The 14,138-nt window shown below is 34.7% G+C and overlaps 1 protein-coding gene and 1 long non-coding RNA gene across 6 annotated transcripts in view; one reads left to right on the top strand and one right to left on the bottom strand.

The window, feature by feature from the left end:
- SLC12A2 (solute carrier family 12 member 2) overlaps window positions 1-14,138 on the bottom strand; it is a 112,675-nt gene that overhangs the window by 78,889 nt on the left and 19,648 nt on the right. For both annotated transcript variants that reach the window (XM_025433338.3, XM_025433337.3), the window contains exons 2-4: window positions 6,137-6,256; window positions 4,715-4,790; window positions 4,336-4,431 (exon numbers count right to left, since the gene is read on the bottom strand). In XM_025433338.3, coding sequence (XP_025289123.1) covers window positions 4,336-4,431; window positions 4,715-4,790; window positions 6,137-6,256 — 292 coding nt within the window. The remainder of the gene's footprint in view (window positions 1-4,335; window positions 4,432-4,714; window positions 4,791-6,136; window positions 6,257-14,138) is intronic.
- LOC112650546 (uncharacterized) overlaps window positions 1-14,138 on the top strand; it is a 101,463-nt gene that overhangs the window by 85,838 nt on the left and 1,487 nt on the right. The window lies entirely within an intron of this gene.

Raw genomic sequence — 14,138 nt, 5'->3', positions numbered from 1 at the left:
CCTTGCAGTTAGATTTCAAAAAATAATTGCCACTATTATCTGAACAGGGCTCCAAGAAAATAGGATCTTGTCTGACTTTCATTGTTACAAACCCAGTGCCTGTCACAAAGAGCTCAACAATTATCTGCCAATGACTGAAATACAAGATGAAATTTCATTTCCATTATGGAATAGGCAGGTTTATATTAATTTTACATTTTCAGAACAACCTGATTTTGATGTAACCTGGATTTTTATTTGAAAGTATACTGAACCTTGCTTTCAACCTAATGCTCAGCATATATAATAAAACATGATTCAAAAACTAGTATTTACTATTTTATAAATGAGTCCATATTCATAAGACTCATTTATGAAAGAGGATGGAAGAACTCTGATCTGTGACATCTAGAAAATGCAAATCTAAGTAGAAGTGGCTGCTGGCCAGCACTCTCTTCGAGAACCTGCTGCATGTGGCCCACACGTAAAATGCAGCTCTCAGATAAGGTTTTGCAAAATAGTTAAGAGCTCTGGGCTCCTTGCAGGATACAATCATCTGTAGAATGTATTTGTCTGTTAGGCCAGGGACTGTGGCAGAGATGAAGGTGAAGAGGTACCTGCCCAAGTTACTTGGTACTGCTATTCTTATTCTGCGCAAGCAGAGAACTGAGGACAAGATTCTCTAATCTGCTAGTACCTTTTTGCACCCTCAAATCCTTCCTAAAAACTAATTAAGCCTGAAACTACCCATCTTTTATCTTCTAAGTTTTGATTTTTTTTTTAGAAATTTTGAACATTGCCATATTATTTTTATCCTAGACTTCATAATTGGACATTATTATATTTGTTCACAAACTAGCAGTCACTTCATATTTTAAAAAACGACTATACTTTTCTAGATTGCTGTTTAATTTCTAAAATGTACTGTTAAAGCCAATGTTATGATTACTTGGTAAAAAGCACACAGTGCTAAGAAAAGTATGTATTTCACATACTGCCAAAGAACTAAAAACATACCCTATAAACTGAGAATAAAATATTATTCAATAATAAAATATAAATAAATGTTATGATTAAAAATCAACATCAACTGTTGAACACGACCTCAAAACAGTTCTTTATATTAATAAGATAGCTAGGCAAGTTCAAAAGGAGCTCTATAAATTGAAATTACTATACAGACCAACCACAACGTTTAGGTAAAATATTTATTAATTCCGTTAATAATCAACCTCCAGTTCATAGAAAATTGAGATGGGTCTCCAGACCTCACTATTCTCATGTTATCCCTCCATTTCTCCAATCTAAGCCTTTGGAACCCTGACCCTGTAGATTTTTCTACCTCTACTCCTCTCTTCATCATGTAACCATTTTAAGAAAACAAGTAAAAATCAAGTCCTCAGTGACTGGGATAGAGGAGATCCATCTGGCATTCTTGGTCCCATCCCACTTAAAGACAAAAGGAATTTCCTGTTACGAATGGCAAATTCACACCTATATGAGTCTCTTCCAGTCTGTTTTAAACCTCAAGTCCCACTCTTCCTCCTCCTTGGAAAATTACATTGAACAAGGAAGGATTCCTGGGGTGCCTGGCTGGCATGGTTGGTGAAGCACACAACTCTGGATCTTAGGGCTGTGGGTTTGAGCCTCACGTCGGGTATAGAGATAATTTAAGGAAGAAAAAAAAATTCCTTGTTCCAAAGAGAGTCCTAGTCTGGCATGTGCTGTCAGCATGCTGTAGTGTCACGCATTTTTTAAAATTTCATTTAAATTCAATTTGCTAACATATAGTGTAACACCCAGTGCTCATTTCATCATGTGCCCTCCTTAATGCCCATCACCCAGTTACCCTATCCCCCACCCATCTCCTCTTCTACAACCCTTTGTTTCCCAGAGTTAGGAGTCTCTCATGGTTTGTCTTCTCTCTAATACTATAGTGTCATTTAATAAGTTCTTTTCTCCTCTGGATATTCTATAAAATGCTTCCTGGAGCTACAGGCATGATATAATTCAGATTTAATTTCTTCGGAAACAATACATCACAGATACTTTTACTGAGCTTACAAAGTTGTAATGTTTTATTTTTATTTTTATTTATTTATTTTTTTAAGTTGTAATGTTTTAATTCTCTTTCCTTCTCTTACTATGTGCAACAGTTATCAAAGAACAAATCTCATCAATTTCTTGGTCACACTGAGTTTAGGTAAAAAAACTTTCATCCGGGAAAACTTTATTCAACATGAGATTTCTTTACGTTTATTTATTGATTCTCTTAACAAATTAGTTCCCTAGCATTCTTCAAAGGTAAAAAATAAAGATTTTTTTTGTGGTGTCTATGAACTTAAGAAGGATTTTACATTATGTCTTCATTCAAATCACTTAGGAGTAGTAGTATTGCTGTTCAAATTATCCAAACTTAACTCAGCATCAACATCTTCAAGTTGGCTCCTGGTCCTTTTTACCTAAAACTAGTAGTCTTTATCGTACCTTCTTTACTTTTCAATGTGAAAAGATGTTTAGGCTCTTCTACTACACTTCTGGCCCAGATCTGGAACCAATCATTTTCCAAGGTCCCTTGGCTCCTCTGAATGAATATATACCACGCGAGCACTAGAGGGGCTCACTGCTACTGGGATGATCATGTTATACATAATTTTTGTGTACAGAACTAAGCAACATGCACCTTTGGTATAAAATGTGTAAGTCACACCAATAGTTTCAATTTAGAATCATAACTACAGGGTGCAATATATTCTTGCCAGATTTAGACCTGTATCTACTTTCTCACACGTGGAAAATGCTGTTTTTTCATGACAGCAAAATAAATCCCTTTAGGGCTGTCCAAGTCCATAAAGCAGATAAAGAGGTGACAAAAGGGGCTTACTGTCATTGAAAAAATATCTTCAAAAAACTTTCACTGCAGATGTCTGTAAAGGATTAGCCAGGTTTCCAAAGTCACCAACTGACAAGTGAAAAATGAATGCCTTCTAGCAAAGGTTCAAAGTACGTGGTCAAAGTCTCTGAAGTAGATGTGTTTAAGAATATATATGAAAACTACCGGTAGTATTGAAAGGTGAAATGGCTTTTTTAGTCACAAGGCAGGAAAATCTATGCTTCTCCTAAATTTGTGTTCACTTAGAGAATAATCCCTGGGGTTCATGCCACCAGCAGCTTCATGCCCCACTGCTCCCATTACAATCTAGACTGGAAAGCCTGAAGATAAGGAGAAATACTTTGATAATTTACTGGTATAACATGTCCATTTCTCATTTCACTTCCATTCCCCAACAGTAGCAGAAATAAATGAAGCACAGGGCACCCAGTACATAGACAAAAATTATCTCTTCGTGTTGTCTGATTAACTCTTTTGGGCATATCCACATCTTACACCCCAGTATAGCTCAATATAGACTCATGTACACATACAACTTCAGTCAACAGTCATGCATGCTCAGCATGGTCATATTGCTACCAGTTTCCCCCAGGACCATAGTGATCTGGATATTCTGGTATGTAAGAAATATGAAGACAATGAAGAAAAATGAAAGGCTCAATCTAGTTCTCTAAATATCTGAGACAAGACAGGAATTATGTATCTATAATGTCAAATACGGATCTGTTAAACAGGTGAAGCAGATGTTACAGGTAGATGCTCTTCTCAATTGATCTGCAATGACAACTGTACAGGAGGAGCTGGTAAAATCCATTTTCTTTCCTTTCTCTAGGGATCTCCTCACTCCAGCTAAATGATGAGTTGATTTAGAAAATGTATTTCTTTTCTTCTTGTTCACAGGGGTTCCAATGCTATTCTCCTGGTCTCCTGGGTGCTCTCCCTGGGAGGGTTAAATCTCACAAGACTGATCTTGTAGACTCCAATGAAAGAGGCCCGAAGGCACCCAAAAAAGAAAGCTAGAGTTGATAGAATAGACTCAAAGTCCCAGGTAGAACTCACACAAGCTGTCAGATCACAGGAAAAGAACTCTGCCTAAGTTTTCATAAAGGAGGAGGAATGAGGTTACACCTATATAATACTGACCATATACAGGATGCATGCTACTGATCCAAGGCCTGTAACCAAGGAGGTAAGGGACAACCCAATTGAGAAGAAACCTAGTCAGAAGTTCCATTCTTGCTACCAAATACAATGAAGATACTAAGTAGTTTAAAGCATACATGTTTGTGTATGGGCCAAAATTAAATTTTATTTTCAAATACACCAGGTTGAAAGCGCTTAGCAGCAACTCTCTCACCTTTATAGACCTATGTTGCTTTAAGATAAAAATAATTTAAAATTTAAATCTCAATTTATTTATTAACTGTAATCTGGTGACAATGATATAAAAATACTGAATTTACCTCCACGTACAAATCCATTAGTAGCTATTGCTGAAGTAGACAATCCTGTGATAGTTGTCACAACAGTGGCCATTATAATTACAACAACCGAGAGACCTTTAGGGAAAAAGAAATGAGATGAGAATACTTCTATTTATTTCAACCTGCCTCATCTAGAACTTGTTAGTACACAAAATTTGCATTATATTTAACAATTATCTTATTTTTATTCCATTTTAGAACAAATCAAAATTATGAAAAAAGTAACATTAAGACAATAATCTGATACCAACCAGAAAACAAATTGTTCACAATTTATGAGGTTCACAGCCTAGAAGGGCACACAGCTACTTTCCTTTTTCATTCTCAAATGAAGCAACCAGTATGTAACTTCACTTACCTATTCCAGCTTGACCAACAATCCATGACAATCTAATGAAGAGCATCACACCCCAAATGTTTAACATACAACGTACCTAGATACGAAAAGAGGACAAGTTACAGATGAAGCCAAGTGATGGAACATAATACAACAGTAAATGCAAAACTAGCCAAAAGGAGGACAACATATATTTAAAATACAGAAAGTCATTTTAAATCTCTTATCCTTCTGTTTGTAGTAGCTTTTTAAAAGAACTTAGTGAGAGCTAAACTGTGATCTAACTTAAGTATAATACAACATCACAATTATCTGAAGCAGCAAAAGGTACTGAACAAGGTAAAAGAAATATTTTAACACTTCAACCCTAAAAAAGTAGTTCCTGTTCTTATGTATCAATGCAAACTAAGTTAAATTTTTGCTTATTTTCTAATAACATCCTTATTTTATGATTTCCTTAGAAGATCTAAGTATTACAAATTATCTGTCAAAACAAAATGCTACTTGTTCACACATCTTTCTTTTTAAAGTTTATTTATTTATTTAAGTACCCTCAATCCACTGTGGGGCTCAAGCTCAAAACCCTGAGATCAAGTTGCACAGTCCTTTGACTGAGCCAGCCAGGTACTCCTCACCCATCCTTTAAAGCTTTTAACTATTTGAGAGAGTTTCCCCAATTTATTTTTACTTTTGTGTATTATGCTTATACATAGAACACAGTCTTCTAGAATACTAAATTCTAAAAACAAGCAAACAATAGTACCTGGAGCTTCACATTTACCCTATTGATTAAGCAATGTAATTACTATTGGAATTGGGATTTTCCCTCTGCCTCTCCTCTAAATGTCAACATGACTAATTAAGTGCTCCAAAGTTCCAATGGGAGGCCATTTAGTCTACCAGTCTACTCCAGTCAGTTCCTTAGTGACTATTCCAACACAGAAAAACAGAACTAAATCTGAAACTTAAATCACCTAAGCCTATTTATTGAAGTAACCTCAACACTTAAGAAACCAATTTCTCCTTTATTCTGTTCCTTGTTAACTTTTATACTTTGCTCTGAAAAAATAATGGGATAGCAGAAAAGGAGGCAGGAATATATCAGCTTTATTTCCTCATTCAGCTTTCTTGATTCTGATACTTTCATCAATTTAATAGTTTTATATTTAATTTGTGGAAAATGACAATATGTAAGATTTATAAGAGGTAATAAAATATAATTTAGAGGAAATCAAGTATAATGATTCTGTTAATATATATATCCTGTTTCCTTTCCTGAATTTAATATCCATAAGAAAAGGAGGTACAAGTTATTAATTTGATCTTCTACAACACTCAGATAAAAAGAAAAAGAGCTTTCTTAAGAAATGATGAGAACATTAGGAAGATTTTATAATAAACAGAAATGTTGCTACTCTCAAATTAAAATCTATAGGTACATACTAATACACCCTTGATCCAGCCAAACTTCACAACTCCTTTACTTTCCGCAGTGTATGTGACCACAGCATCTCTGGTTGGAGTACTTTCTTCCCCATTGGCAAAGCCATCTTCAAAAGGTTCCTGGTTATAAAAGGAAATATGAATTATGCTTAATTATGAAAAGTTTAAAATCACTTGATAAAGACAAATATCACTAAATACATGTTTAGGAGGATACAGATTTCCAAGAATCAAGGATGTCTATATATTTTACCTAAAAAAAAAAAAGTAAAATAATAAAGTGGAAGAAAATCTTAACTACTAGGGTTTTTAAAAATCTTAAATCATATGACAGCAAACCCATTTTAATAATTCCAAATTTTAATTACACTTTGATGGTGTCTGGAGAACACAATAAATAAGTATAGGCTTAGCTAAAAAAGTCAGTTCAGACCTTGACTCTCCAGCCACAACTTTCTAGTATCTGGTTGGCATCCCTCCCACAAATGAAATTTCAACATTCACAATTTAAAACTCCTCTTTATCACCAAATAACACAGTTTTTCCCATCATCCATTACAGCAGGATACCCATGGATCCCAAGACTGAATCCTAACTGTTGCTTTTACTCTCTCTGCACTTGGTCAGTCACTTAGTGCTCTTCACTGTTCTCTTTGTTATTTTTCTTAGATTCAAACATAAACTGGTTTTAACACTTCATGTCTCATTGTAGTCTTAGTTTTTCTCTTTTTAGCCTTCTCTCTCTATCTTTCCCTCTACCTTTGGTTCTCTTGTTCACTCCCAACACACCCAGGACAAATGATAAATTTCCAAACCAGCAAGAGTATGTTAAATAGGTCATGAAGGGTGAAGGGAGGTGTTTGGGCAGAGAAAATTGTCTTAGGTCTAGAATCATATCCCTGATGCTATCCCCATAGCTCTTCTTTACCCATATATCAAGAGTAGGGAAGAAAATACAGCCGTGTTTCCAACATCTTTCTTTAAATGAAGAAAAGCCAACTAAATCAATTATCATTTAATCCTGAAAATCATCAAGATTTCCTACCATATTTTTTAAAAACCACTTTCAGTGGTTCATGTCCTCTACTGAATTCCTAATGTAATTTTTTTTTATTAGAAATGAGCTATATACCAAATTCTGTGTTACTGGAGAGAAAAGTCTATGTCATAATCCAAACTTCCCTTTTTCCCTTGACTAGTATCTGTTAGCCAAATAAACTCATTTAATTCCATTTAATGTATTAATGCTATATGCATTTTCAAAGCACCATCAACCTGTATCAGCTCTTAGATTCCACATTTCTACAGTTGAAAGACTGCTAATCCTTATGCTTTTAAGCCACAAAAGAAACATTGTTAGACACAATACCTTTTACTCTATTTTTTGAAAATTATTTCACCTACTTTTTAAGGAAAAGAAAAAAAATTTCAACTGTTTTAGTGTTTGCATTGAAAGACATGACAGTAACTTCAGCTATGTGAAACACCTGGAAAACAAATCATTCTGAGATCACTAAGAACTTAAAAGATGAATGTTAACGTTAACTATTCCTGATAGTATGGAGATTTTTAAAGACTCTAAGGGACACAAATTAAAATAATTTCCCTTATAACACAGTTTCTTAACTACTATCTACTGCATCAATGATTACTGTACTATAAGAGGAATGCCTCAAGCTCAGGGTATACGGAACCAACCATTCCCATTAACAGAATTAACGAGCTCAATCTGCTATACTTAAACAATTTGAGATATAATTCATATAATTATTAACTCACTGAATTAAGGTGCACAAGTCAATGATTTTTAGTATATTCAGCAAGCTGTACAATCATCACAACAAATTTTAGAACATTTTCATCATCTCATAAAGAAACTCCAAATCCATCAGCAGTCACTTCCATTTCCTCTTCTCCAGCTCCTGGCAATCACCAACTTTCTATCTCTACGGATTTGCTATTCTGACATGTCATATACATGGAATGGGACTCATATGTGGCCTTTGTATGTGGTTACTTTCACCTCGCATAATGTTTTCAAGATTCATCCGTGTTATAAGGTGTTTCAGTACTTCACTCCTTTTTACTGTCAAATAATATCCCATTGTATGGCTACACTACATTTGTTTAACTGTGCTTAAGGTGATGAACATGCGAGCCTGGTTCCACATTCTGGCTACAATGAAATATGCTCCTGTGAACACTGGTGCACAAGTTTTGGTATGGACACAAGTTTTCATTTATCGTGGAAATAACCTAGGAATGTAATTGCTGGGTCTCATTTTTGAAATGACTACTTCTGGTCATTTCTTTTCTTCTTTTGTATCAGACTGCAGAGTGCCACTCCTCATTTCAGTCAATTCATCTGCCTACTGTTATCCTTCTTCCTCACTTAGCATCTGGTATAAACATAGAAATCAGTAACAGCAATTGTTGGAAATATATACATGTACAGGTAAAAAATGTGACTACGGGCCTGTGTGGTTTAATCACAGCACATCCCACTTGGGCTTCACTTGCACTCTTGGAGGTGCTCTAGATGGTAGAACATCAATGATGATCTCAAATTAAAAAAAGAAAAAAAAAAAAAACCCACAGACTCCTCATAGGCATGATGACTCAATAGTTCAATAATTGAAATAAAGCCAGAATAAAAATTTTTGCCTGTTAATTTAATTAACTTTATTTTTTTTAAGTTTTATTTTTTTTATTTTTATTTATGATAGTCACATAGAGAGAGATAGAGAGAGAGAGAGAGAGAGAGAGGGGCAGAGACACAGGCAGAGGGAGAAGCAGGCTCCATGCACCGGGAGCCCGACGTGGGACTCGATCCCGGGTCTCCAGGATCGCGCCCTGGGCCAAAGGCAGGCGCCAAACCGCTCCGCCACCCAGGGATCCCTCAATTAACTTTAAAGAAGAAAGAAGTTACTTTGTTTTCACTGTAGGATATGTAGTGTTGTAATTTGTAAATGAAGACTTTAAAGTATTATATAATCTCCCAAGTATTACAAGAAAATATAATGTCCATAATATGCACAAAAGACCTCTTCCTTCTAATCTCTATTAAAATTAAAGATGCATATATGTCATAGGCTATCTTTTCTAAGGCTAAGTATTAATGTGAGTGTCTTTCTAACAATCCCAAAGCATGCAGGCATTTTAAAATTTTTGCTGTGGGTGCTTATCAGAATTCCATCGCAAAGTTGAAGATCTAGAGATAATTACACAACTTTCCACAATACTACAAACAACAGTATTCAAATATGGAAGATTTTTTCCATCACGTATTAAAGTAGTATTTTAAAATAAACATGAGTCCATAAAATGAAAGTTTATCTTCCTCTCCACATTCCAATAGCTCTATTTTTAAAAACTATGTTATCAACCTCTAAAGTTAATTCAAAAATTACAATCAAATATTACTTATAGTTCAATCAATAGATTTAAATATAACAAAATTGGGTTAAATTGTATTAATTTCCTGCAAGAACAAGAACCCAAAGTAGAATACACACGCTTTATTCCTTTAAAAACATTAATTCAGGATAAATAAGGAAATTGTCAGTGTGAGGTTTTGTCTACATACAAAAAAAAAATTGTTTAAAAACCTTATAATCAGGAAGATTTTACATTTACTATTATGAACTAAAATTACACTAATACAAAGCTACATAAATAATATTTTCAACCTACCTAACATTTTCAATGAAATAAAATTTCTTTTGTGTTTCTAAATGTTTTTCACATCATGGACAACATGAATGAATCTTATGGATTCATATTAAATGAGTGAAACGAATGGACCAAATTAATTTGGATTTATTTGGGGGGAAAAAAATCCTTCCAAAAGCAGAATGGTGATTCTGAGTCTACCAAGCATGGATTGAGGTTGGGGTAAGAACAAAATGGGGAAATGAGGAAAAGACAGTGAAACAATGGAAGACCCCAGATAGTGAGGCCCTCAGTAACTAGAAGGATTTCTAAATGAAAGAGAGAGCGAGATACTAGTAGATTATGGCAGCCTGAAAAGGAAATGATAAATTCAGTTGGACATGCTGTATTTTAGGAGTCAAGAGACAATTAAAGAGTTCTATCAGGCTGTTAAAAAATTCACAACTGAAACTTAGTAAAGGGGTCGGGGATAAAGAGCAAATGGGTGAAGCTATGGAAACATAAAAGAGAAACAAAGAGAAAGCATGAAGAATTGAACATTTTTCTGAGGATATAGAAAATACAAGAATGAAAAAGAACACTAGTCTCCATATGGCCATTATGACTTTGCAGAGTAGAGAAAAAGTTTTTGCAGTATCTTCTCTCTCCTGTATACCCAAATTTCCACTTGGTCATTCTTTCCCCTTTAACCATGGTTAACTTTTTACTGCACAGTGACTCCCCTCACACACAAACACCACTACCATCAATAAATGCCCAGTCAAATTTGCTAAAATATTATAGCACATTCCTCAATGACCACCCACCTGGCTTCAACCCACCACAACACCAAAATAGTTTTAAGACATTTCTAAGACTTCTCTGCTGCCAAATCTAATGTACATCTTTCAGCCTCTGTCCCACTGGACTTCTGAAATGGCATAGGACACTTCTGACTACTGCCTCTTTCTCTAAGCCTCTTCTAACCAGCAATTAAATGCGAACATTTGGACCTAGACTCCTCTCCTTTTGTTATCCTGTATTTTCTTTCTATGGTCACCTCACCAGATTCATAGCTTTAAACACTATCTATATGTTAAGTAATAAGTGATGGCTCCTATTCATTTCCAGATCAGGTTTACCCTTTGAGTGTGGGTCCTGAGTGTGAATATTGATGTTGTCAGATATTTTTTTTCCTATTCTAATTCCTACCAAATGAGAAAAATAAATTGTCAGTGCTAAAAACAGCAACTTTCCTCTAAATGAAAAGGAAACAATTTCTTTCTTCAATCAGTTTCAGTGAATACTTAACTATCAAAAATAGTATTTGATGAGAAAAACAGTAACTTCTTAATTAAAATCCCTTATAATGTAAATGTATGTTAGATTTCTCAAAGGACATCTTAAAAATTGTTATGAAGTTTGTTCAGTTTCCACATCCAACAATTAAACTCATCTCTTAATTCACCCATTTAAAGTATCTTTTACATAACAAATGTCCTTTTTCAATTCTGTTTGACCAAAGACACAACACTACCTGTGATACATGGAGTTTGATCATTTTTCAGTTAAAAAAAACCTTATGAAATCAAGCTGTTTCTTCCCCAAAAGAAGAATGATTTTCAAAATTTTAGAGACAATGTATGATGAAACCAGATTTGTTTTCAAAACACTGGACAAAAATCAAGCTTGAGGAAAAAAATACTTGACCAAGATCTTTCTTTTTTTTTTTTTGAATGCCATTAAAAACTTTAATACTGCTTTAAACTAGCTCTGTAACCTCAAGTGCAAGGTTGTCACCTGTGTATATTCTTCTCGCATCCCAAATGTACACATCAATTCGCTTCTCATTGTTAATACTTTAGTTCACATTACATTAAAATGTCAGTGATTTCTCTTTCTTTGCACATCCCAGTCACTAAAGCTAAAGAATTTTCATCTCCAGCATAAAATGTAGTATAGGTGGTCTTTACATCAATACAGGCAAGGATGTTAATACTCACTGAAGAGGATTGTGTGGTGATAAGAATGGATTCTGATCACATTTTTTGCGAAGTTGATAAAGGTGTTTATCATTGTGCAGAGAAACATCAAGACTGTTTAAACAGTGCATACACTGGATACAGTTAAAATACTAAAAAAAAAACCCACATCTATCTATTACCAATCTATTCATTTTAATACAAATTCAATTTTTACAGTTAAACTGATAAAGACTTGGTAAAAGTGTCTGTGCTCAACAATTTCAGGTCACATTTTAAAGAACTAAGCAAATCTGTATTGAAGTGTCTCTTTAGGCTGCCACAATACTGTTTCAAGGTAGACTTAAGGATGCTCAAATATGGACACTCCACGAAAAAAGAAATGTTCCAATCTCTTAACTGTATTTAATATACTAAAAAGCCCAAAGTAACTTCTAATATTCTTATTTGAAGATTCTACATTTGCAAAAAAGCACAACTGCATTCTCTACTCATTCATTAAACAAATATTCATTAATCAATGTTATCAATCACCGTATTAGGTACTTTGCAGCCCTCCTGGACTTGTTATTTTTATAGTAGAGGCTAGAGATGAAAGGCAGGTCTTCCACCTTCAGTGTGGGGCATTTTTCACTTTACCAAAGTAGCCACTATTAAATTAAATTCTTAACTCAGTCAAAAAAAAAAAAAAAAACTGAGTGTGTGGGGGGGGTGTCTTTTCATTACTATCCTATTCCAAGTCACAGCCTCTCCTTATCAGTAAGTTTCCCAATCTATAAAATGGACACAGTACTCCTTCCCCACCAGTACCACCCTCTTGGAGTCTTGAGGATCTCTAAATAACCATCAACTTATAGTAATGCAACCCCAGAAAGCAGTTCATGCTTCTAGCTGGAGGCTATATAAAGCCAGCTGATACAACTTAATTATAATATAGAAATTTAAATTTAAATGCCAGTGCTATGTTAGAAATGTGAGATTATGACTCACCTATAGTTATATATTCCAAAAGAGTTAGAAAACTTATTCTTAGATGCCCTGGTTTTTCAATGCCTGACCACTTTTCAACAAGAACAAGATTACATTCTCAGTAATCCCTAACAGAGCAAGGGCAACAGGTTCCCTAGGACCTCATAAACTCTCAGTGCCTAAGAAATGATGTTTCTGTGGCACCTGTGACCTATCATAGCAAGGGAAGACTAAAGCCTGTGCCAGTAAGCATCACTTAACTGCTCTCACAACTAGAGATCTCTTCCTTTTGTCAGCCTACTGACTCCCTGAAATATATACTCCGTTAAATCTTGATCGTATTTTATGGACCTATTGTGAGTCTATGCTTCTGTGTAAAGATCCAGTTATTTACAGGAACAAAATTTGCTCTTACCATACCTCTGCAAACAGAAACTGGTTCTTAAACCAATACACTAATTTACATAATTAATGTGAGGATCACATAAGCCATTGTTTTACAAAAAAAAACCTAAAAAACAAAACCCACGGCTGATTATTCACTGAAGATAAAGAAAGCTGCAAAGAAAAAATAGAATCTATTATGATACAGTTTTAATTTTTCAATAAGACAAAACTGTATGTACTACTAATCAACCATTTTCTTGCTGCCACAAAATAGTCAAAAATGCATTTACCCTGCCAAATACAGACTAGCGAACTATTATGCTTTCTAGCATTCTGACCTATGAAAAAAATGTGGGTCTCAATCACAACTGATGTACCTTCTTATACAGTCAATCAGTGTTACCAAATAATCCCAAGTGATTAAAAGAAAAAAAACCTAACATGAACAGGAAAAGAATGTGGAGGCAGGAGTGGGGGTGTCAACACACACCTATAGAGTTTTTTGTTTTGTTTTGTTTAAGATTTTATTTATTCATGAGAGACACACAGAGAGAAGCAGGGACATCGAGAGAGGGAGAAGCAGGGAGCCTGATGTGGGACTCAATCCCAGGACCTGAGATCACTACCTGAGCCAAAGGCAGACACTCAACCACTGAGCCACCCAGGTACCCCCACAGCTATAAAGTTTTAATGCATTTAACAACTACTTAGAAGAAAGTGCTAGGTATAGTGCAGTAGCTACAGTAAAGAATACAGAAATTTTAAAATATGCAAAAATGTTTACCCCTTAAGTTGTTCAATTTCAAATTATTCTGGCAGACCACACCACCTAAATGCTAAAAAATTCTAATTACAACCATCGAAAATGTCACAATTCCAACATGAAGGGAGATCTCACATAAATAAGACTAAAGCAATAATCCCTTTGAAAAGCTCAGTTTTCAATTCTATCCGACAGTAATGCTTGCACTACAAGAAAAACAAGATGGGAAAGCTTATTTAGCAGTGTCCCA

Source organism: Canis lupus, chromosome 11 (genome assembly GCF_003254725.2).
Source record: "Canis lupus dingo isolate Sandy chromosome 11, ASM325472v2, whole genome shotgun sequence".
Lineage (NCBI taxonomy): Eukaryota > Metazoa > Chordata > Mammalia > Carnivora > Canidae > Canis > Canis lupus.
This window is presented reverse-complemented; position numbering and strand designations above follow the sequence as displayed.